The 24,324-nt window shown below is 44.4% G+C and overlaps 1 protein-coding gene across 1 annotated transcript in view; it reads right to left on the reverse strand.

Moving 5' to 3' along the window:
• The window catches only part of LOC311106157 (BCAS3 microtubule associated cell migration factor-like), a 193,000-nt gene that overhangs the window by 99,229 nt on the left and 69,447 nt on the right, over nucleotides 1-24,324 (reverse strand). The window contains exon 16 of the mRNA XM_084148484.1: nucleotides 9,425-9,575. Coding sequence (XP_084004610.1) covers nucleotides 9,425-9,575 — 151 coding nt within the window. The remainder of the gene's footprint in view (nucleotides 1-9,424; nucleotides 9,576-24,324) is intronic.

Consider the following 24,324-nt stretch of genomic DNA (forward strand, 5'->3'; position numbering starts at 1 on the left):
CTCCATGCAGATCTCCTCTAGAGCAGTGAAGTTTTGGGGCTGTCGCTGGGCAACACGGACTTTCAACTCCCTCCAAAGATTTTCTATGGGGTTGAGATCTGGAGACTGGCTAGGCCACTCCAGGACCTTGAAATGCTTCTTACGAAGCCACTCCTTCGTTGCCCGGGCGGTGTGTTTGGGATCATTGTCATGCTGAAAGACCCAGCCACGTTTCATCTTCAATGCCCTTGCTGATGGAAGGAGGTTTTCACTCAAAATCTCACGATACATGGCCCCATTCATTCTTTCCTTTAAACGGATCAGTCGTCCTGGTCCCTTTGCAGAAAAACAGCCCCAAACCATGATGTTTCCACCCCCATGCTTCACAGTAGGTATGGTGTTCTTTAGATGCAACTCAGCATTCTTTGTCCTCCAAACACGACGAGTTGAGTTTTTACCAAAAAGTTCTATTTTGGTTTCATCTGACCATATGACATTCTCCCAATCCTCTTCTGGATCATCCAAATGCACTCTAGCAAACTTCAGACGGGCCTGGACATGTACTGGCTTAAGCAGGGGGACACGTCTGGCACTGCAGGATTTGAGTCCCTGGCGGCGTGTGTTACTGATGGTAGGCTTTGTTACTTTGGTCCCAGCTCTCTGCAGGTCATTCACTAGGTCCCCCTGTGTGGTTCTGGGATTTTTGCTCACCGTTCTTGTGATCATTTTGACCCCACAGGGTGAGATCTTGCGTGGAGCCCCAGATCGAGGGAGATTATCAGTGGTCTTGTATGTCTTCCATTTCCTAATAATTGCACCCAGAGTTGATTTCTTCAAACCAAGCTGCTTACCTATTGCAGATTCAGTCTTCCCAGCCTGGTGCAGGTCTACAATTTTGTTTCTGGTGTCCTTTGACAGCTCTTTGGTCTTGGCCATAGTGGAGTTTGGAGTGTGACTGTTTGAGGTCGTGGACAGGTGTCTTTTATACTGATAACAAGTTCAAACAGGTGCCATTAATACAGGTAACGAGTGGAGGACAGAGGAGCCTCTTAAAGAAGAAGTTACAGGTCTTGCTTGTTTGTAGGTGACCAAATACTTATTTTTAACCATAATTTGCAAATAAATTCATAGAAAATCCTACAATGTGATTTTCTGGATTTTTTTTTCTCAATTTGTCTGTCATAGTTGACGTGTTCCTATGATGAAAATTACAGGCCTCTCTCATCTTTTTAAGTGGGAGAACTTGCACAATTGGTGGCTGACTAAATACTTTTTTTCCCCACTGTACACAGAGAAATTATTGAATACTTCAGCTCCCAGATTGGAAAAATATGTTGTGGTATTGTGTAGAAAGACATGACAACGTATTCATTCAGTGTAGTTAGTTGTTATGGATATTGTCTAGGTCTATATGATCAGGACTATTTTATAATACACTTTTTATACTAAGATGTTTTCTCGCCAACTTTAGTATCCAACCAATTTTTTACGTCTTTTATTTATATCTGAAAGGTATTGCCGGTATCAAACCCTAAACTTGTATTTCTGCAAACCAACCTAGTCATGATTGCGGTAAAGTTCTGCCTACAGCTTAGTATGAAACACAGCCTTAATGCTGAGGCAGCATTGGCATGCACTATGTTCTTAAGCTCTTGATGGTCCCATCTCTTCGCATAGCCCTTCGCACTGTTTTCTTGGAATAAAGTAGGCTAATGCAATTGAAGGCATCAAATTGTTGCTTAATGCTTATTGAAACTCCCAAAGTCATCCAATTGTTATAATACATTTGAAGCAATAGCCTATCAGCGTGTGGTCAACTTTTTCAGCACCATTTCGCGCTGCTTTGAGACAAGCTTGGGGACTCCAATTGGATATTGGTTAGGCTACAATTAGGCTGTGGAAATGTTAGCTAAGTTGAGCTGAGTGCTGCTCATGGTCATCTTGTTGGCTCATTTATTAGCACTGATTCTAACATTTTTCCAGCATGTTATGTAGCTTAACAAGTGGATTATTTTGCTCTTCACTCACAGTCGCTTAGTAGCCTAGGCTTACTCTCGAACAAAAGCCTGTGACTTGACTTAATCAATGTGATTTTGTTTCACTGAATCTCTGTCTGTACAGTGAGGGAAAAAAGTATTTGATCATCTGCTGATTTTGTACGTTTGCCCACTGACAAAGACATGATCAGTCTATAATTTTACTGGTAGGTTTATTTGAACAGTGAGAGACAGAATAACAACAAAACAATCCAGAAAAACGCTTGTCAAAAATGTTATAAATTGATTTGCATTTTAATGAGGGAAATAAGTTTTTGACCCCTCTGCAAAACATGACTTAGTACTAGGTGGCAAAACCCTTGTTGGCAATCACAGAGGTCAGACTTTTCTTGTAGTTGGCCACCAGGTTTGCACACATCTCAGGAGGGATTTTGTCCCACTCCTCTTTGCAGATCTTCTCCAAGTCATTAAGGTTTCGAGCCTGACGTTTGGCAACTCGAACCTTCAGCTCCCTCCACAGATTTTCTATGGGATTAAGGTCTGGAGACTGGCTAGGCCACTCCAGGACCTTAATGTGCTTCTTCTTGAGCCAATCCTTTGTTGCCTTGGCCGTGTGTTTTGGGTCATTGTCATGCTGGAATACCCATCCACGACCCATTTTCAATGCCCTGGCTGAGGGAAGGAGGTTCTCACCCAAGATTTGACGGTACATGGCGCCGTCCATCGTCCCTTTGATGCGGTGAAGTTGTCCTGTCCCCTTAGCAGAAAAACACCCCCAAAGCATAATGTTTCCACCTCCATGTTTGACGGTGGGGATGGTGTTTTTGGGGTCCTAGGCAGCATTCCTCCTCCTCCAAACACAGCGAGTTGAGTTGATGCCAAAGAGCTCGATTTTGGTCTCATCTGACCACAACACTTTCACCCAGTTCTCCTCTGAATCATTCAGATGTTCATTGGCAAACTTCAGACGGGCCTGTATATCTGCTTTCTTGAGCAGGGGGACCTTGCGGGCGCTGCAGGATTTCAGTCCTTCACGGCGTAGTGTGTTACCAATTGTTTTCTTGGTGACTATGGTCCCAGTTGCCTTGAGATCATTGACAAGATCCTCCCGTGTAGTTCTGGGCTGACTCCTCACCGTTCTCATGATCATTGCAACTCCACGAGGTGAGATCTTGCATGGAGCCCCAGGCCGAGGGAGATTGACAGGTCTTTTGTGTTTCTTGTCACCTTCTCACCAAGCTGCTTGGCGATGGTCGTGTAGCCCATTCCAGCCTTGTGTAGGTCTACAATCTTGTCCCTGACATCCTTGGAGAGCTCTTTGGTCTTGGCCATGGTGGAGAGTTTGGAATCTGATTGATTGATTGCTTCTGTGGACAGGTGTCTTTTATACAGGTAACAAGCTGAGATTAGGAGCACTCCCTTTAAGAGTGTGCTCCTAATCTCAGCTCGTTACCTGTATAAAAGACACCTGGGAGCCAGAAATCTTTCTGATTGAGAGGGGGTCAAATATTTTTTTCCTTAATTAAAATGCAAATCAATTTATAACATTTTTGACATGCATTTTTCTGGATTTTTTTGTTGTTATTCTGTGTCTCACTGTTCAAATAAATCTACCATTAAAATTATAGACTGATCATTTCTTTGTCAGTGGGCAAACGTACAAAATCAGCAGAGGATCAAATACTTTTTTCCCCTCACTGTATATTAAGGATAATTCTCTGGCTGGGCAAGTAAATGGAGGTGGTATAGCTCATCTATTCGTTTGCTCATCTATAACTGATCAGAAACATTTAGCATGCTATAATGTAGCCTAAATCAAGTGTAGGCCTATTATTTTGCTCAAACGCCTAAGGCAACTGCAGAAGCCCTCGGAGGTTGTGAAATATGAACACGAGACTCACACGCTTTTGAAAATATAGATTGCTATTACGATGGTATCATGATGAAGATACACTCAATCTAAGCCCCTATTCACGACCATCATGCTCTCTCCCACTCTCTGTGTAAAGAAATACTGCAACCAGAGATCTGTATATAATGAAAAGATGCTCATGTCTCCGCCCTACTGTTGTCCCAAAGGTGGGAAGGCAGGTGACAAGCTTAGGTCCAAAATATGCCCATAGAAACGCATTGGGCTTATTTTGGACAGATTCACCACTTCCTCTCTGCTGTGTTTTCCCCTGTCATCGCTCGCTTTGTGACTGACAGGCGCCTATCTTATCAATATATTGCTAGAAGATGCATATTGTTCATTCTAGCGGGAGAGGGCTCGACGGAATAGCGAATTGAAACTTTTAAATGAAAAGTAGCCTAGTTAATATGAAGTGGAAAATGTAGCCAGCTGAAAATGTGTCTGTAACCGGCTGATTAGCCGACAGCCGGCGCTAATGGAAAACACTGTAAAGGCCCTACTTATATAAAAATACATTGTCTCCAAACGTGCTAGCTAATGCTCGCATTACGAATCTGTTGATAACACACATAAACACTAGGAATCAAAGCTAGCGGATGGCTGGATAGGGTGGAAGAGGGGATGAGGGGAGAGAGAGAGATAGAGAAAGTGATAAATCGACCTAGGAGGTTAGCGACCCCACTCCCATGGAGTAATCGTTCACACATTCAACTCTTAACCCGGGGCCTTAATGCTGCTCCGCCAGTGCCATTAAAGAGAGGAGAGGGTGATTTGTGCAAATGGTTTAGCGTGTGACACGTTCCATGCACAGTGCTGTGTGTGCTGAAGGCCTGGTGCTACAATGCTCGCTAGCTGCTTTTAGGCTATTAAAGCCCATGTCCTCTCAGTGCTTTTCTCATTAGAGCTCTATGAGACAATGGGCTGGCAGGCGGCTAGCTGCTCCTACTGTGCACACGTATTATAGTAATCTGTTCTGCCCATCTGTGGAAGGTCAAGAGGGCCCACTCTCTCAGTTTCTCTTGTTCTCTCCATCTCCCTCGCTCTCTCCATCTCTGTCTGCATTAGTGGAGAATACCATCAGTGGGATTCACTCCAGGTCAGATTCCCTTGTTTTCCTTTTCATCTCCATCTCTAATTCGTTGTCGTTTCATTTCAAACACGTGTTGCAAATTCTCTCTCTGAGTGTGTTTCAGCTTTGAGCATACTTTGCTAGCAATACAATCCAGGATTGAAACAACCAAACACAAAAAAAAAAAAAAGCTCTCGAAGGCCTAAAATGACAGTGCTCGTTTCTGTCTCTCTCTCTCTCTCCGTCTCTCAGACTTCTGCCAAATATGGCCGACAGGAAACCAGGGGTCCACTATTCTCACTGTACTAAAGTCCTGGGTTCAAATAGTATTTGCTTTCTTTCAAATAATTTAGCTGCATTTAACTGAGCTTTCCTTGTACAATGGAACTAATGGAACAGTCCCAAAACTCCGAACCATGCCCATCTGGCTCTCTAGCAATGCTCAATCAAACACAAAATAATCTAATACTATTTGAACCTATGTCTGTTGTACCCAGTGGGGAGAGAGCCCACATCTCTGTAGTGACTTTGAGGAGTCCCAGAGTCTTGGCTCAAGCTCTGTCTGTCTGCTCCCTAACCCTGGAACCCTGCCCTCGTCTGGTGGAGGTTATCGGGGCAGGATGCTGTGCATCACAGGGGTACATCCCATCTCCTCCCTCCAAACACAACCAAAACAACTCCGACAGAGAGGGAGGGGGTTCCTTTCCTTGTTCTGATGGTAGCAAACTGTTGAAAGTCTTCAGCTCCAGTTATGGGCTGTTAGCAATTAGAGAACGACCGATAATCGACCGAGCCGATATATCGGGCTGATATTGGCCTTTTCTAGTCTATCGGCTCTTCTCTTTGCCAATAGTCCCTCTACATAGCAAAACTGCTGCTATGCCAGCCGCCACTCCCAGCCTGAACCACGAGCACTGCACAACGCCGAGGAATGTCTAGCTGGGAAAATCAGAAGCAGCAGCAAGCTAGCTCATTCGCCAACAGAAAGGTGCCGTATTGAGAAATGGATGAATTGACACAGTGACCAAAATCAAAACTACTGCTGCAAATATTAGTTTAGTTAATTCACTAATAATAAGGCTTGTGTCAAAGTGCCCGGACATACATGCAATAAGCAAGCTAGCTAGCTATGTGACCTGTTAGCAAAGATTATGATAACAAACCCCTTCATCTGTGGTGTTAGCTAGCTAGCTATAAAACCCTTTCATCTGAGGTGTTAGCTTGCTAGCTATATTAGCTACTATGCTAGCTAGCTGGCTAGATAAACATGGTGCTAAGATATCAGATAGGAGCTAATAGTCAACGTAGCTAGCTAACAGTAGCTGGTTATCATTTAGAACATGCACAATTTTTGGCAACGAGCCATCTTACTTGCGGTGTAACGTTTGAGATTTACTGGTGTGTTGATCTAACCAGCCACAATCGTATCGTAAATTGACAGTTGATAGTCGGATTAGATGATTGTCGTAATAGGGAAAGAAGGAAGTGTTTTAAAATGCCTAAATAAAGGTTGGCAATAGGTTTAGCTACCTAAGAATCTTCCTGCATGTTGGACCAAGAAAGCTGTAGATCAGCATGTGTGTGTGTTCTTGCTGTAGATCAGTGTGTGTGTGCGTTCTCATTCAGACAGAACGTGCATAGTTGTTTCATCTGTTTTCCTATCCTCGCTCTCCTTGTTAGATAGTATGTACATTAATGGCTTGGTAGCAAATGTTGTAGCCATTGAGCTAGTTATCATAGTAGCATTAAACAGCAGAAAGTGATATGAGCGATGGAGTGAGATGTGAAAGGGAGCGGAGTTACAGCCTTGCTCTATCCGATTGAAGCAGTAGGATCAAGTTACAACCCGCCCATTTCTTGACAGATAGCTGAACCAGCCAATTGAGTTGTTTCGAATTTCGTCCTGGCAGCTGAGTTATTTAGAGATGAGTCCTGACAGCTGAAGAAAATACTTTTTCATGGAAAATGATTAAAAATCCTACTTTCATAAGCCTCTGTGATCACAAATCATGACGTTACGTTGGACCCATTTGCAATGAATAGATGTTCTTCATATTCTCAAACTAACAGCTGTGCCCATATGATGTCCTTCCATACAGGCATGACATGCTGGAGTGATGCTTCTATGCAAATGTTGTTGATATAATATAAGCCCCAAATGGAAGGTAAACAAACCGTTTGTCATCTGTAGCACCATAGACTCTACTGATCAGCCAAAACAAGCTCAATAACAACGCATGCACACACTCCAATTGAATATGCATTCACCTGTATTGTGAGTATTTACATTCTACATTTTAGTCATTTAGCAGACGCTCTTATCCAGAGCTACTTACAGTTAGTGAGGGCATACATATTTTTTTTGTTTTTTTCATACTGGCCCCCCGTGGGAATCGAACCCACAACCCTGGCGTTGCAAGCACCATGCTCTACTAACTGAGCTACACGGGGCCCTATGCCATCTTAATTTGCCCAGTTTATGAAGAGATTTACCATTCAAATACAATTATTACCACTATGTTGTTATGTATTTAGATTGTTTTTACCAAAGTCAAATTTATTGATTGATTTTAAATTGATGCATTAATGCATACATGGCCATCTCTGGGAAATGTTGTCATCAAAATGTTCAAATGTAATGATATTGAATATCGACCATCCACCTACTTGACCCCCAGAAATCGGTATCGGCCCTAAAAAATCCATATTGGTCGTTCTCTATTAGCAATGGCTGGTCAGGTCCCACAGGAGAGCATAAAGCAGGTTGGAATAGGACGGGAGGATATCTTCAGACTGGTGCACTGTGTGGAACAAAGACTGTGGTGGCTTCCTCCAGGAGCGCTCTGCGGGGCAATGGAGTGTGTGTGTGTGTGTGATGCACTGGAGTGCGCTGCAGACAGACGGGCCATGAGAGAATGTAGGTTAACCAGGTGGTGTATTCCTCTGCCACTCTGCCAACGGGTATCTGCTCACACAGGTGTAAATACAGCTGCCGGATGGCCTGTTTGCACGCACACACACACACACACACACACACACACACACACAGCCAGCTACGCAGACAAACAGATGGTGCCTGGATATTCCTGCGCAAGTCTGCGTGAACGCACTTGATATCACCCAGCACTTCAAGGGCCCAACCTGCCGCCTGTGTGTGTGTGTGTACATGCAGGGGGTCTGGTGCAGAGCAGGAGAGGCTAGCTTCATTAGCCCGCCCCTGACGTCCTCTTTCCAGTAGCGGACAGACAAACAGATGGATGGAAAGATGGGAGTTAAGGATGGACGGACAGCTATCTTTGATGTACAGGTTTGAATTGAGTAGGACAGGAGCTTTATTGTTTTAGTGGCTTTGCTGTGGCAACTAATAAAGTCCTACTGTATTTACTTGAATTGATACAGTAGAGAGGAGACCTGGTGAGAAGGTTGTGCATGTCTATTTGAGAGTGAAAGGATACTGGCACACTGACTGACAGACAGACAGAAAGGGTAAAGCAGCCGATCAGTTTTATTTTAAAACATTTCAATTAGCCAGTTTAGGAGTAATCCTCCAGAAGGATGACCTGCCAGTTATACTCTCAAATCTCTCTTCTCTACCTACTGTGTTTTGCTAAGCACGGCATTATGCAAAAAAATTGGTTTTCCTTTCACCTTAAAACAAATCCCTTGTAATAATCGTGCAGATGAATCAAACTAATGATGGCGTGTTTCTAACCACCAGTCTCAGATGTCTATTGTCATTATACAGAGCTTAAGTGATCCAATATCATTGGAAAGAAACTCCAGTAGCCTGCTGCTTTCATCATTACAACATTTCCCATTCAAACATGACAGGAAAATGACATTTAAATAAAACATATTAAAATCCAGCCATAATTGTGATGCAACCTGTATGTAAATGCATTTCCCAAGGTGCAGTCTCTCTCCTCTGACTCAGCACCTCTTAAAACTACAGACTTAGTAATAGTGTGACTGACCTAGGGAGAGGAGAGGGAGAGGGAAAGGACACACTGACACTGCCTGATAGAGATGCACTGGTAAATGTTTCCATAGAGACATGTAGCTATATTGTAGTAAGCCGTCCCGTGTAGCTCAGTTGGTAGAGCATGGCGCTTGCAACACCAGGGTTGTGGGTTCGATTCCCACGGGGGGCCAGTATGAAAAAAAAAAAGGTTTATAAGAGCGTCTGCTAAAATGACTAAAATTTAAAATGTGTAGCTGTACACAGACTGGCAACAGATTCCAAACCAGGCTGGATATAACATAATGTGGATGTTTCTTGCTAATCCAATGGGTTCATAACAGATACAGATGAACAGCTCAAATTAAACATGATCAATGGCTTTGGCTGTGGCCAAAGGAGGACAGACTGAGTCGTAAAGGCTACTTCAGGTCAATAGTAGTGAATAGTTAGATGGACAGAATGTGAATGGAACAGGCAGTACAGTAACACAGGGCAGGAAGACTCACCCGGAGCGCTTGGTCATGGTGCCCAGGGTCATGGGCTGTTTGATCTGTGCCAGGGGCAGCACCATGCTGAGGCTGGGCAGAGGGGACAGACGAGGGTTACCCATGTTGTTGTTGGTGAAGTTATTGTACGACTCCTGGCTGGTGAGTTTAGCTGCACAGAGAGAGAGAAACTATTTTATATAATACCTATTTAATAGTCCAAGTCTAATACTCTGAAAGTAAAAATGCAACACTTCCTGTAGTCCCATGTTTCATCAATGTATGATGAAACACACACACACACACACACACACACACCTGGGGTCCAAGGCCTTGTAGGAGCCATGGCCCTGATTGGAGGTAACCAGCTCAAGATGCGGCGCCTCAGAGCCAATAGTACCCAGCAGTCAGTTAATCAGACCTAATCAACAGGACTCACACACCTCTTTCATCTGAGTGGAGCCCAAGCTAAACACAATCAGGCCATGTCAAAGGGCACCACATCTAATGGCCTTAAAGAGCTACATCAGAGAGGGAGCATGATGTTTGAGTATGGCATAAACACACACACAAAGACTTGATGCTTCCTCACTGCAGGTTTAGTAGACTTCGAAAATGTGTCCCTTTGCTCTCTCTAACCAAAGCACTAATGTTGAACACATTCATTCCTATGAGTACAACAACTGTTGCATGTAAAATAGCAGCAGTAAGTCAAACTCAGGTCACTTGGTGTAAATTTTACAGTGAAAACCAATGTCTCAGGCAGGTTCTTATGTCCATCACACCATACCTGGTTTCAGCAGCTGAGTTGTAACTATTTGATATGACACTATTTCATGAATATATTCCTTTGAAGTTGTACAGTGAATATAATACGAAGTGACACCTTCAGCTGTATTAAATATGTAGGTCATCTGAGGAGAACGGTAAACGCTCTTTGCATGATGGTTGACCTGATCATAACCCTCAACATTAGTTCCATATAATTCCTAAATCACATTAACCTGTTCAATATAAATAATACTCATTCAATAAAGACAATATGGGAAACAGGATTTACCGTTTTCTCCATAAGCTCTACTCTCCATCATGACACAACACACTTAGAATATACTATGATGTATTTTACAATACAATCTGTGTCCTTACAAAGATTCAAGTTTAAGTGCTTTCGCGGAAAAACAGCATAACCTTCAGCACCAAAACTCAATGATCTTTCTCTGAATGTTTTACTTTCTCCATTGTTGCATTTGAAAGGCGACAGCCATCGAGTTGAAAAACATAAGGGGGGGACCAGGGACAAAGAGACAAAAGAAAACAAGCTACAAAAACAACACAATGAAGAAGGAGAGGGTTGGGATTATTATTGGAATCAAAGCAGTGATGGGGAGAGGAGGAGGAGGAGGAGGTGGTTTAGATCATTAACGTGTTTCTCTGTGTTTCATTAGTGCTGCCAAATAATGTCTTTGTGTTACTCCAAAGAGAGACCAGTTAGATGTGGAGGCCCAACAATACAGCAGGGCCTTCGGAGAGGAGGACGTTATACAAACTTTGTTTGCATCCCAAATGGATCCCAATTCCCTATATAGTACACTACTTTTGACCAGGGCTCATAGGGCTCTGGTCAAAAGTAGAGCACTATGAAGGGAATAGGGTGCCATTTGGAATGCAGCCTTCCTCCTCGCTTGGCCTCTGAGCCTCTCCGTCTCTCCAACCCGACAGAGAGAGACACACTGGCCCTGGGCTCTCAAGGGCCCTTCACATTTCAAAAGCACTACACCCCCAGCGCAGCCACCTTTTGTGTGGAAGAGCAGGAAAAAAGAAGAGGAATTTGAACAGGAAGCAGCCTGTAAAGCCATAATGGTGCTACAGCTGGCCTAAACGTAGGAGAGGAGGAAGAAAGCATCTTAATGAATTTAGCATCCTTCCAACAGGACACTTCAACCCGCCGCTCTCTCTCTCTCCGCCTCTCTTTTTCTTTTCTCTGTCTCGCTCCCCCTCTCTCTATCTCAATATGTCTCTCTCTCTGTGTCTGCGTGCACCACATTGACCCCCTCACCCCTGACAACCCAAAGGGGAACAGGTGTAGTTGACTTTGGTGGCGCTACCGTGGCTGTTGACTGGACCGCTACACCCCCTCCCGCCCCCCGTTATTCAATCCAAGGGGCCCAATTCTTCAGAGGCCAGTCAGTCAGTGAGTGAGGAGAGGACAGGGATGAATGGAAAGTGGTGAAAACCACGCACGGGCAGAAGACGATATGTAAAACACATCCTGGATATCTGCTTGTCTGAGGGGGAGAGAGAGGGGGAGAAGGAGAGTGTCTGGCAGAGAGATAGCTAGCCTAGCGAGGGAGCGAGATGGGGCCATGATTTGATTAATGACTAGGGCGTGATGTGCCTGAGCACTGATACATGACAGCCCCATGGAAAGAAGATCCATCAATGCAAATCCACCCGGCCCAGTCCAGCCAAGGCTCCCGCCAGAGGTCAGCATGTCACCTGACCCGGCCTGCTCTCTCTATCACTCCATCCCTCCCTCCCTACATCTCCCTTCATAGTTTACTTTGCTCCCTCTATCCCTCCATCCATCCATCCCTCCATATCTCTTTCCCTCTGTGCTTCTCTACCGCCATCCCTCCACCTCTATCCCCCATCCTCTACAGTCCACCCTCACTCCCTCCCGTTCCAAACCAATTTGCATCCTCATCTAAACAGCGTCTCTCCGTCTCCCTCTCAGCCCTGTCACGGATATCTCGCTTTTGCTGCCCGATTTGCATCCGATGCACACAAGAAATGAGCTCGGCCAAAAAAGTGTCTAGACTTTGCAGCTGTTGACAAATATTTTCATGTTGAATTTGAATTGTTTGCACGCGGACTTGGCTGTGAAAAAACAAGTAGGGTAAAGAGGAGCACTCAGAGAGAGAGAGAGAGAGAGAGAGCGAGAGAGAGAGAGAGAGAAAGCAGTGGATGCTCAGCTAGGGAATACTTTGATCTACACTGAGTGAACAAAACATTAGGAACACCTGACAGGTTAAAGAAGGATCTTTAAGGCTTGAGACAATTGAAACATTTATTGTCAATGGGAAAGACAAAATATTTAAGTGCCTTTGAACAAGGTATGCTAGTAGGTGCCAGGCGCACCAGTTTGAGTGTATCAAGAACTGCAACGCTGATAGGTTTTTCACGCTCAACAGTTTCCCGTGTGAAGGAGAGGAGGGGGGGATGAGAGGAGAGCGGAACAATAGCTACTCCGCTGAGCTGAAGTTTTGTTGTCATGTCAAACCAGCCCTGCGGTCGCAATTCCCCAAACTACCATTATTAAAATACTAACTTCCAGGGAAGAGAGAAAAAGAGAGGGAGGGGAGTGGAAGAGAGAGAGAAAAGGAGCGGGAGGGGAGTGGAAGAGAGAGAAAAAGAGAGGGAGGGGAGTGGAAGAGAGATAAAAAGAGAGGGAGGGGAGTGGAAGAGAGAGAGAAAAGGAGAGGGAGGGGAGTGGAAGAGAGAGAAAAAGAGAGGGAGGGGAGTGGAAGAGAGAGAGAAAGAGAGGGAGGGGAGTGGAAGAGAGAGAAAAAGAGAGGGAGGGGAGTGGAAGAGAGAGAGAAAGAGAGGGAGGGGAGTGGAAGAGAGAGAGAAAGAGAAGGAGGGGAGTGGAAGAGAGAGAGAAAAAAGGGGATCCCAGCGGACAAAGTGAAAACAAATTAGAAGAACCCTTATAAAACACAGATGCTGCAAAGAAAGTAAACTTCACAAGATGTACTGTTTTCCCAAGGTGTCACAAGACAGTTGTGGAAAAGCCATCAGTGTGAGTCGCAGGTAAAGACGAGCGCCAGAGCAGGGCCAAGGCTTCTCCCGTCACCACTCTCCTCAATTTCCCTGCTTTTCCAGTGTCTGCCTGCCTGCCTGCTATGTTAAGGCTGCTATATAGGCGTGGGGAGCCAACCTGTGTGAAAATTCCTTTTCCCCAAACCATCCGTGATGGGGGTTTGTTTTAGGAGACGTAATTTGGGACACTCATGGGACCGTTTATTAAAAATATAGTTTGCAGCAAATTTCTCATGCGTCCGAAAGCAAACCTACAGAGACATTTCCCACATGTAGGCCTACTTATTAATGTGTCAAAGAGCATAAAAACAGACAACCTTGTTCACTAGCCCCGACAACCAAACACACACGCGCACCGCAATCACATCCATTAGTTTACAGCAGTACATCTCAGCACGTCAGTATTTACAACGCCTCAGACGGTTGACACGGTGACGGAGAGGAGGAGTCAGACTTCTTCAGTGGATCAGATGACATGGATACACAAACCATATGTGTGTCTAAGACATGTCTGTTTGGCCATATTAGTAGTACCTACCCAGGGCAAAGCATAGGGTTGGGGTTAACAGAGGTAGATGAGACGAGGTGGGGAATGATGTTGGAGGTCAACTATTGCATTTTCTTCAAATCTTGAGAGAGATAACGAGAGAGAGAAAGCTATACGTGAGAGTGGTGGAGGGAGAGAACAAGAGAGAGAAAGCTATACGAGAGAGTGGTGGAGGGAGAGATGGAGAGAGCCATGGTAGAGGGTCTGGATGTGAATGTCTATCTGCAGGGCTGATCAATGGGCCTGGACCCTCCACAGCCATGTGTCTGTGATCAGCAGGACCAGGCAGGCAGTAATGTGATCATGTCCATGTAGTTCAGAGGTAACAAGCCAGGTCGACACAGCTCAGCATCAGCAGGAACCTCTCAAACATACATACAGCTCAGAACTCACTTAACTACCAACGGCATCCTGCAGCACTGCTAACAGGGGAACTGAAAAAGCTAGTACTTAATGGTGTGTGCGTATCGGTGTGTGTGTGATTGTAAACAGAGCGGTATTACACCCCCCGGACGCCCCCCAGATGGAGGGAAGAACTCTCCCCGGAAGGAACGGAACAGGGCCGGTCGGCCTGGCAGACACTCCCACATGACCCCTTAGCCAGCAGGAGAGGAAACAGTCAAGACCAGAAACACACAGAGAGAGAGACAGTGGCAGAGAGAGAAAGAGAGACAGTGGCAGAGAGAGAGAGAGAGACAGTGGCAGAGAGAGAGAGAGAGAGAGAGAGAAAGCGGGACAGACAGAGAGAGAGACGGAGAGAGAACATGAGTGCCTCAATAAGCAGTATGTACCGTCAACAATCTTTATGTGGTGATATTTTAGTATAAATGTCCTGGTTGTTCAGGTATTTTTAAGTTTCTAATGTAAAAAAAAACGAACTATTCCCTTCCTAACCAGCCCACAATGTCTTACACACGACTGGCAAGACCATGCTTCCTTTAATCAAAGTTACCACTGTTCAAACCACATGTTCTACAGCTAGCTAATTAATCAACATCTTTAGAGGCCCACAGTTCTCTGTTCAGCTTCCAAACACAGCCCAAAGTAAAGACTGGTATTTTTGTAATTACTTTTAAATGTATTTGATAACTCATTCCAGTCTTTAAAATATCCTAGATCGAAATGGAGCATGGTAACTTTATGATTATCGTCCAATAACAATGGTGGTTACATTTAAATAACTGGTAGCAACCTCAAGAGCACTTTCATCTAGATTTAGCTGGCACAATTCAGCAGTATCTAAATCAAGAAAATGTCAATTTCAAAATCCCTAACAGACAATGCAATTAAGTACATCTAAAATATAAGGACAAGTTGTAAGAGTAAAAGCTGTTCTTTTGAGAAACACACAGAGGCCTATATAGAGCACTACGGGTTGAAGACACAGTATTTCTCTCAACCCATGTAGAATGGCGAAACTGAGTTTCTTACTTTATTTCAACATGACCATTTCTTAAATCCAATAACAATGAGTGTAGCAGTGAAATCCCAATGATAAGAGGTTTAGTGGTCGAAGATTTAGCTATTAGGAGTTACATAACAATGAGTACCCACAGTGGAGTCAACCAACCGCTGCCACATATACATATTCCTTTACCTTGTGTATTTTTGGTTCCCAGCAAACCAGAAAAGTAAAAAAATTAGTAAACGGCTTGTTCAATTGCTGTGTGGTTTTACTCTGAGATCTCCGTTATTGACTCAAGCCGAGGTAGGCAGCCAGCTGGGCCTCGAACCACGAGGAGGAAAAACACACAACTACAGTACAGCGCTAGCCTGGCTGCCACACACACACACAGACAGTTATATTAAAAATACTACTAACACTATATGTAATGCTACAAGCTTATACTTCACACTTTAATTCATTTTTATTTTCCAAACTGTCACCTTTTATTTACTTTCAGTATTTTAACTGATGTTGTAGGTTAATGTAAATTATGTTTTTGGGGGGGATTTGTCATTTTCTGAGGAAATGGTTTCTCTCCAAATGTGACATTTCTTAACCCAATAAACATAAGTGTGTTAACTTGAGAAACATATTACTCACATTTTCAAAGCTCCCTATTTTAATTTCAGTAACATACCTTTCGGTCTCAGTGAGACAGCAGATTCATAAAAGAACACCTACTGTGAATGTTTTCAGATACATTAGGGTCTAGGGGAAATATGTACATTTATGGCAACAAAACATAAATCCTCCTTTAGGGCCTCTTAAGTTCCACACAGTGTATAACATTTTAGACTAAATCTGATTAAAGCAAAATAATGTATTCATTATTGATTTATTCTCTTTTAAACAACACTACAATAAATCAAGACAAATTCACACCAGGAAAAATACAAAATTAAAATTAAAACCAAAACACAATTACCAAACTACCTTTGTCTTTAAAGTGGAACTCATGAGGGGAATGTTTTCTCAGTGGAAAGGAAGTGACCATTCATACAAAGGAAGGCAGGAGGAATACAGCCCTTTCTGTTTCTGTTGGGCTAGATTCCAATCAACGCAAAACTATGTGCCAGTCAAGCTTTACACGTCTTTTCCGCACTCTCTCAGTGGAGTGGAATAAGGCCTGACTGGCACTACAGAGCCAGGCCAGCTCTCTGCCAAGAGGAACTCTGAGAACACAGCACCACAAAGAGGATGGCAACGGTACTACACGCTGAGAGAGACCATGGCAGATGTACTGCAAGTCTGATGTTTCTTTGGAAAATGTTTTGTTTTTTTCTTCAATGTCAAATATGTACATGAGGAACATTTCATGATACAAGAAGTTAAAAGGGAAGACTTTTCAGTTCTGATTACGAACCGGTAAGATATCAAATTTTATTTGCCACATGCACCGAATACAACAGGTGTAGACATTACCGTGAAATGCTTACTTACAGCCCTTAACCAACAATGCATTTATTTCTTCATAAAAAAAAAAAGAAATAAAAAAAAGTGCAGAAGTAAAATAAAATAACAGTAGGGAGGCTATATATACAGGGGGGTACCGGTGCAGAGTCAATGTGCGGGGGCACCGGCTAGTTGAGGTAGTTGAGGTAATATGTACATGTGGGTAGAGTTAAAGTGACTATGCATAAATAATTAACAGAGTAGCAGCAGCGTAAAAAGATGGGGTGGGGGGCAAGTAGTCCGGGTAGCCATGATTAGCTGTTCAGGAGTCTTATGGCTTGGGGGTAGAAGCTGTTGAGAAGCCTTTTGGACCTAGACTTGGCGCTCCGGTACCGCTTGCCGTGCGGTAGCAGAGAGAACAGTCTATGACTAGGGTGGCTGGAATCTTTGACAATTTTGAGGGCCTTCCTCTGACACCGGTCAGTATGCATGCGTGTGCATGTTATGTGTGTGTGTATGTAGAGTGTGTGTGTACGTAGAGTGTGTGTGTGTGTGTGTGTGTGTGTGTGTGGGTAGAGTCCAGTGTGTGTTTGCATAGAGTCAGTGCAAGAGAGTTAGTGCAAAAAATAGTTAATGCAGGTAGTCCGGGTAGCCATTTGATTAGCTATTTAGCGGTCTTCTTTAGAAGTCTTATGGCTTGTTCAGAGTCCTGTTCATTCCAGACTTGGTGCATTGGTACCGCTTGCGGTGCGGTAGCAGAGATAACAGTCTGTGGCTTGGGTGTCTGGAGTCTTTGACAATTTTTAGGACCTTCCTCTGACACCGCCTGGTATAGAGTTCCTAGATGGCAGGGAGCTTGGCCCAAGTGATGTACTGGGCCGTACACATTGCCCTCTGTAGCGCCTTGCGGTCGGATGCCAAACAGTTGCCATACCAAGCGGTGATGCAGCCAGTCAAGATGCTCTCGATGGTGCAGCTGTATAACTTTTTGAGGATCTGAGGGCCCATGCCCTTAGTGATGTGGACACCAAGGAACTTGAAGCTCTCAATCTGCTCCACTACAGCCCAGTCGATGTGAATGGGGGCTTGCTCAGCCCTCCGTTTCCTGTAGTCCACGATCAGCTCCTTTGTCTTACTGACAATGAGGAAGAGGTTGTTGTCCTGGCACCACACTGCCAGGTCTCTGACCTCTTCCCTATAGGTTGCCTCATTGTCGTCAGTGATCAGGCCTACCACCGTTGTGTCGTCTGCAAACCTAATGATGGTGTTGGAGTCGTGTGTGGCCACGCAGTTGTGGGTGAATAGGGCGTATAGGAGGGGACTAAGCACGCACCCCTGAGTGGCACCTGTGTTGAGGGTCAGTGTGGCGGATGTTTTGTTGCCTACCCTCACCACCTGGGGGGCGGCCCATCAGGAATTCCAGGATCCAGTTGCAGAGTGATCAGCCCCAGGGACCTTAGCTTAGTGATGAGCTTCGAGGGCACTATGGTGTTGATCGCAGAGCTGTAGTCAATGAACAGCATTCTCACATAGGTGTTCCTTTTGTCCAAGTGGGAAAGAGCACTGTGGAGTGCAATAGAAATTGCGTCGTCTATGGATCTGTTGGGGCGGTATGCGAATTGGAGTGGGTCCAGGGTGTCTGGGATGATGGTGTTGATGTGAGCCTTCAGATGTGAGTGCTACGGGGAAATACTAATTTAGACAGGTTACCTTGGCGTTCATGGGCACAGGGACTATGGTGGTCTGCTTGAAACATGTTGGTATTACAGACTGGGTGAGGGAGAGGTTGAAAATGTCAGTGAAGACTACAGTGCCTTTGCTTTCCAGTAAGGGACAGACTAATCTTTCAGTAGGAACAAAAGAAAAAGAGAAATGTGCAGATGGTAGAAGCAACTGTATGACCTCCATCACTTATGGTGTAAACCACATCTTCCTTCATCTATCACTTTACAAGGTTTAAAATGTCACTATGCTGAGGTTACTGATACTCATTTCAAGTGTGTGTGCCTGCCTTCCTGGAGAGCACACAGCAAGCAAACAGCATCAAGCTTCATGTTTTATGAACGGTGACAAAATCAGTTTGTCCTGCACTTCAAAGTGAGCGTTTAAAAAGCTCTAATTTTAAAACCTCTCGGACAAGCCCTGGGTCAGAGGGTCAAGTCGTAAACGTGTCACGCCTCGCTAGCGTGACGTTAGTTAGTTACCAACCACTCCGAGGTAATGGCTGCATCCAAAATGGTACCATATTCCCTTTATTCCCATAGGGCTCTGGTCAAAAGTAGTGCACTATAAAGGGAAAAGGGTGCCATTTGGGACATACAATGCCACCATCGTACGACCAGCGTCCGTTACACGCTGACTGTGTTTTGGCCAGAGGACGATGACTGACAGAAAAGGGCGTTGTGAAGGATTAAATAACCCTTTAAACCCAAACAAGCTCTGTGTTGGCTTGTAATGGCACAGAGGAAGTATCCCTTTATCAACAGTGAATTAACAGTTTCCTCTTGAACCTTGTTTTGCCCTGCGCTGCGGCCTCTGAACGTGGGCCAGAAACCAGATGGCTAGTTGACTGTTGGATCCACAATGAACCACCAAGCCTTCTATACAGGCTACCAGGAGAAATCAGCATCCTCACTAGCAGACTAACAGTCAAGTGTTGATGTTTCATGACTTGGACTGTTTGACCCCAGCTGCAAACACACGGGTGCATGCACAAACACTTACACACACGGACGTGAGTGGACACACACACAATGAACCACGTGAGTGGACACACTGCGGACTAGACTTGGACACTTGGACTTGGACACTTCACTAACCTCTATTTTTTATTTTATTTAGGCATTTTGCTCCTGTTGAACGGAATTGTAGTGGAGTCAGTACAGCAGAACTTTTATCTTTCAACCACAGGAGTGTTTGGACTGAACTGTGTCTGACAGTGACAGAAGCACAGCAGAGCCAGCCCAGTCTTGTCTACAGTCAGACACTGACCCCAAATCAGCCCTTAACAGCCAGACTCAATGACAACAGACAACTAGTATACTAAAACCATACCCACGCCAATTGAAATCAAACACAGTGGTTTAAAGTACATGAAACATCCACTTCCATATCAACAATCAAATATGTACAGTATCTATGATGTCTAAGCAGTTGACCAACAGAGCACTCTTGCAGGTTCAGGTTGTGTAAGCTACTTTAGAAACGTATGTCAAAAGCTAAGCTATATGATTGATGTGTGAATGGAAGTTTAAAATGATTGTCAAACAGTCCTTCATATTGTTACATCTACATTATTAGGGGCAATGGGTCAACTGAATTAGAGCTTTGCTACCCGACCCAAGACCGACATTATACATCGGGTTAGGGCCGGGTAGGGCCTGCTTTTCATCAATAACTAGGGCACAGGCAGGGCTCAGGTATCACTAAATTGATCACTAACATTTTGAAGCTGAGCCATTTGCTCATGCTCTGCTGAGCAGTACAGTCATATCTGACTAAGATCATAACATGGTGTCAGAAGTACTTCAACCTCATCAAATACAGGAGAGATTATTTTACAGAAAATAATAATGTTCCTTGAGTTTTGGGTTTCGGGCAGGACCGGGCCTTAAATTTGGCAGAAGCAAATTGGGCCTGGGTAGGGTAGGGCCTGAACGTTGCGGGCATAGGTAGGGCTTGGGCTTAAAATTCATGCCCGTGCAGGGTGTCATGTAAAAATCTTCCCAGCGTGAAATAGTTCCCAATCATTGTGATTGTGTTGTGATTGTGGAGCAGGTTGATGTTTCTCTCACACCCTCCCGTAGCGCCCAAGTCTTTGCAATGGCAAAAAATCTCTCCTCACATCAACCCTCAGCACTTTGACGCGCGAGTCCGGGTGTTTATATGCTGACCTCACGCCTCAACAAGCTTCTGATTGGTCAGTGTGAAGCAAATGCACGTTCCCACACAACAGTTTTTCGAGGTCGAGGGAGGGTTCGAGAGAAACTGCCATCCACATAAAGAGATGCGTGTGCAATTATTGAACTGGGAAAATGTTCACGCTGGGAGAAATTTTACAGCATGACCTCACAATCAGAACGATTGGGAACTATTTCACGCTGCGACAAATTTTACATGACACACGGCTCTAAATTGAATACTCTGGCTCAATTAAATTAAACAATTAGGAGACATCAGGTCGTCCTCTGTAGCTCAGCTGGTAGAGCACGGCGCTTGTAACGCCAAGGTAGTGGGTTCGATCCCCGGGACCACCCATACACAAAAATGTATGCACGCACGACTGTAAGTCGCTTTGGATAAAAGCGTCTGCTAAATGGCATATTATTATTATATTATCCATTCCTCTGAGGATCCATTGGTGACGGTCAAAGGTCAAGGGTTAAAACAGGACTGGAGGAGAATAAATAGCAGGATTCCATATTTACACAGAGAGAGAAAAAAAAAAAAAAAAAAAGGCCAATTGTAGCTTTCTATTTTTAAAGCGGCCTGGCAGCTCTGAAGGATGTGTACTTTTCCTAGTTCCTTCCCCAAAATCAATGTGTTGTCAGAGGGGACAATCAGAGGGCAGCTGTTGTGGCTAGTCTGACTGATTCATCATCCCCGTTTCTGACGCCCAGATTCAAGCCCAAGAAACAGCCTGTTCACAAAACAGACAGAAGACAAAAACAAAGCAAATTGTGATCAACTTTTTGGGGGGGTTTTTGGGGTCTGCGCAAACAGGAGAGATAATCTAGCGTCATCACTCGGAAACAGACTAAAATGACAAGATCGGCGCTGCAAAGCAACACAACAGGATGCTGCCAACTCATTCTGAAACTCAAGCAACACAAACTTCTGACTGATGGGAAAACAGTTAAACGGTCAAGATCACTTTGAGTCAAAATGCACACCAAGATCTACCGCTCAGATTTTTTTTCAAACATAGATCACTTAAAAAACGTAAGCCTATGCAACATTAACCAATTAAAAACAGTTATGTAGCAATGAGGTTTGTGCTCTGCTTGAACTGCCCTGCCAATGTTGTTCTTCTCAGACCACTTAGAAATTATATTTAAAAATGTAGGTAAATGATCACACTGGTAATATATCATTTGTTGTATTACTTGTGAGGTACAGCTGAGTGAGCATAATAATTAGCTTATTTTTTTACTGGACTGATGGCCTGCATCTGATGGTCAGTCGAAAGGGAGGGAGGGAGCAGCGGTGAGGCTGCCTCTCCCCCGACTCAACGTCTCTCTGCTCTCCCTCCCTCTGCTGAGAAAAGGGGACACAATCTTCCAGCTGATGGCGAAACTCATGCCTCATGCACCAATTCATGTTGTTACTCCTATGACCAGAAAAACGGAAATATCCCTCAATATTAAAAAAGACAAGCCGCTAATAATAAAGCTTATCGGAACACTTTCATATACTCATTCATTGCAGCTGCAGTGCTGGTTGTAGCGCGAGTGGAAGTAGGGAGAACACGCATTTTATGGCTTATAAAAGTGTTGAACAAAGAACAAAGTGTTGACAGTGCTAAATAACAACTTAGACATGAACGTACTCAACGAATACAGCAAAGAGCTGCATTTTTTACGAGTATCTCTCTAGTCACAGTTTTAAAAGTTCTGAAATCTCACAGTATCAACTTTGCTGAGCATTCAAGGTTTATTTTTACAGTCTATGGCTCAAGGAAACTGTGCAGACTGAGCTATCTGATTGGCCAGCGGTAGGCCTATAGGTGCACTTGATTTGCTCTCTGAGCCTGTCGGGTAGGTGGAGTTCTACCTTCGGACACATGAAATAGTCTGAAATGGGAACACGTTGCCTTCCTGGCGCTAGGGCTGCTGAATCAAGTTCACCTACCGCCAACAGTGCGAAACAAATAATGTTGCAAATCGTGATCGACCACACACTCCAGCACAGTAGGTGGCGGCATGCACCTTAAACATTTGTTTGCGGACCGCCATTATATCATAGAAGAAGCGCAAAACAAATGTAAAAAATAGGAACGCAAGGCTTTAACGTTGTTGTTTTTTTACATACATTTTTGGTGATCGACTAGGAATGCGTTGGAGTACGACCAGTCGATCGCGATCAACCGGTTGGTGACCACTGCTCTAGAGTCTACTGTACGAATGATGGATGTAGACAACAGAAAAAGCATTAAGTGGAAAAGCACATCACTTGTTCATGGAGTCGGGTCTGGTCAGATCAAAATGTTGCAATGGATACATGTTGGATCATCTCAGCCTCGCTGTGCTACACTACAGACAGAGACCCAGCGTCTGTCCACATGGGCTATATTAACACCTAGAGAATAGTCAGTTCTCAGGGTGAGAAACCGGTCAACAATTTACATTTTTACATTTACATTTTAGTCATTTAGCAGACGCTCTTATCCAGAGAGACTTACAGTTAGTGAGTGCATAAATATTTTTTTTTTTCATACTGGTCCCCCGTGGGAAACGAACCCACAATCCTGGCATTGCAAACGCCATGCTCTACCAACTGAGCTACACGGGACTATAGGATTTACCTATAGAAGACGTGTTGAACAATGTCATACTGGACACAATTTTCTCCTCTATGGCTGCGTGTACACAGGCCAGTCCATTTTGATCTTTTTTCCACTAATTGATATTTTGACCAATCGCATCAGATCTTTTCACATCAGATCTTTTTCAGAGCTGATTCGATTGGTCAAAAGAAAAAAAGATCAGAATTGGGCTGCCTGTCTAAACATAGCCTATGAGAAACATTAACTGAACCAACGTGACACATCAGGGAGTGTGTGTGTGTGTGTGTGTGTGTGTGTGTGTGTGTGTCGTACTTGAGGGTTTAGACTCTCAGACGTCAGGATCCCCCCCCCCCCACACACACACACACAGAGACAGCAGGGAAATGAAACACACACCATCTCCAACACGATGCAGAGAATGACATCTCCAAAACCCAGCCCCCAGATTCCTGGCTAACTTTATCACAGCCTCCTAAGGTCCATAAAAATGAACAGATATGCTGTACATTTTACATTTTAGTCATTTAGCAGACACTCTTATCCAGAGTGACTTACAGTTAGTGAGTGCATACATTATTTTTTTATTTTTCATACTGGCCCCCTGTGGGAATTGAACCCACAACCCTGGCGTTGCAAACGCCATGCTCTACCAACTGAGCTACATCCCTGCCGGCCATTCCCTCCCCTACCCTGGACGACGCTGGGCCAATTCTGCGCCGCCCCATGGGTCTCCCGGTCGCGGCCGGCTACGACAGAGCCTGGATTCGAACCAGGATCTCTAGTGGCACAGCTAGCACTGCGATGCAGTGCCTTAGACCACTGCGCCACTCGTAAATATCAAAAGTCCTGAAAACCTAAAACCGCTTGCCTCAGACAGTAGTGTTTGTCTTTCTTTACGCTGTAATATTTATATAGCCATCTGCCACCCCTGTGGGCCTGTGCACGCGCTCTCACACACACACACACAGGTATCAGTGAAGAGACTAATTGTTGACAGGTGGCTCTAATGCCCTACTTTGAAAATGGAGTGTGATTTATGAGTCTCTTGCGCCTCTCTCCCTCCTTTCCCTGTTGCTACAAGAGCTGAACTCTCTCTCTCCATATTTTTTTCTCCTTTCTCCTCATTCTTTATTTCTCCCTCTTTTACTTCCTCTGCCCCTCCTCTTTCTCCTTCCTCTCTTTCCATCTGCTTCTCTCCACTTTCTCTC

This window comes from Coregonus lavaretus (assembly GCF_964263955.1).
Source record: "Coregonus lavaretus genome assembly, chromosome: 30".
Classification (NCBI taxonomy): Eukaryota; Metazoa; Chordata; class Actinopteri; order Salmoniformes; family Salmonidae; genus Coregonus; species Coregonus lavaretus.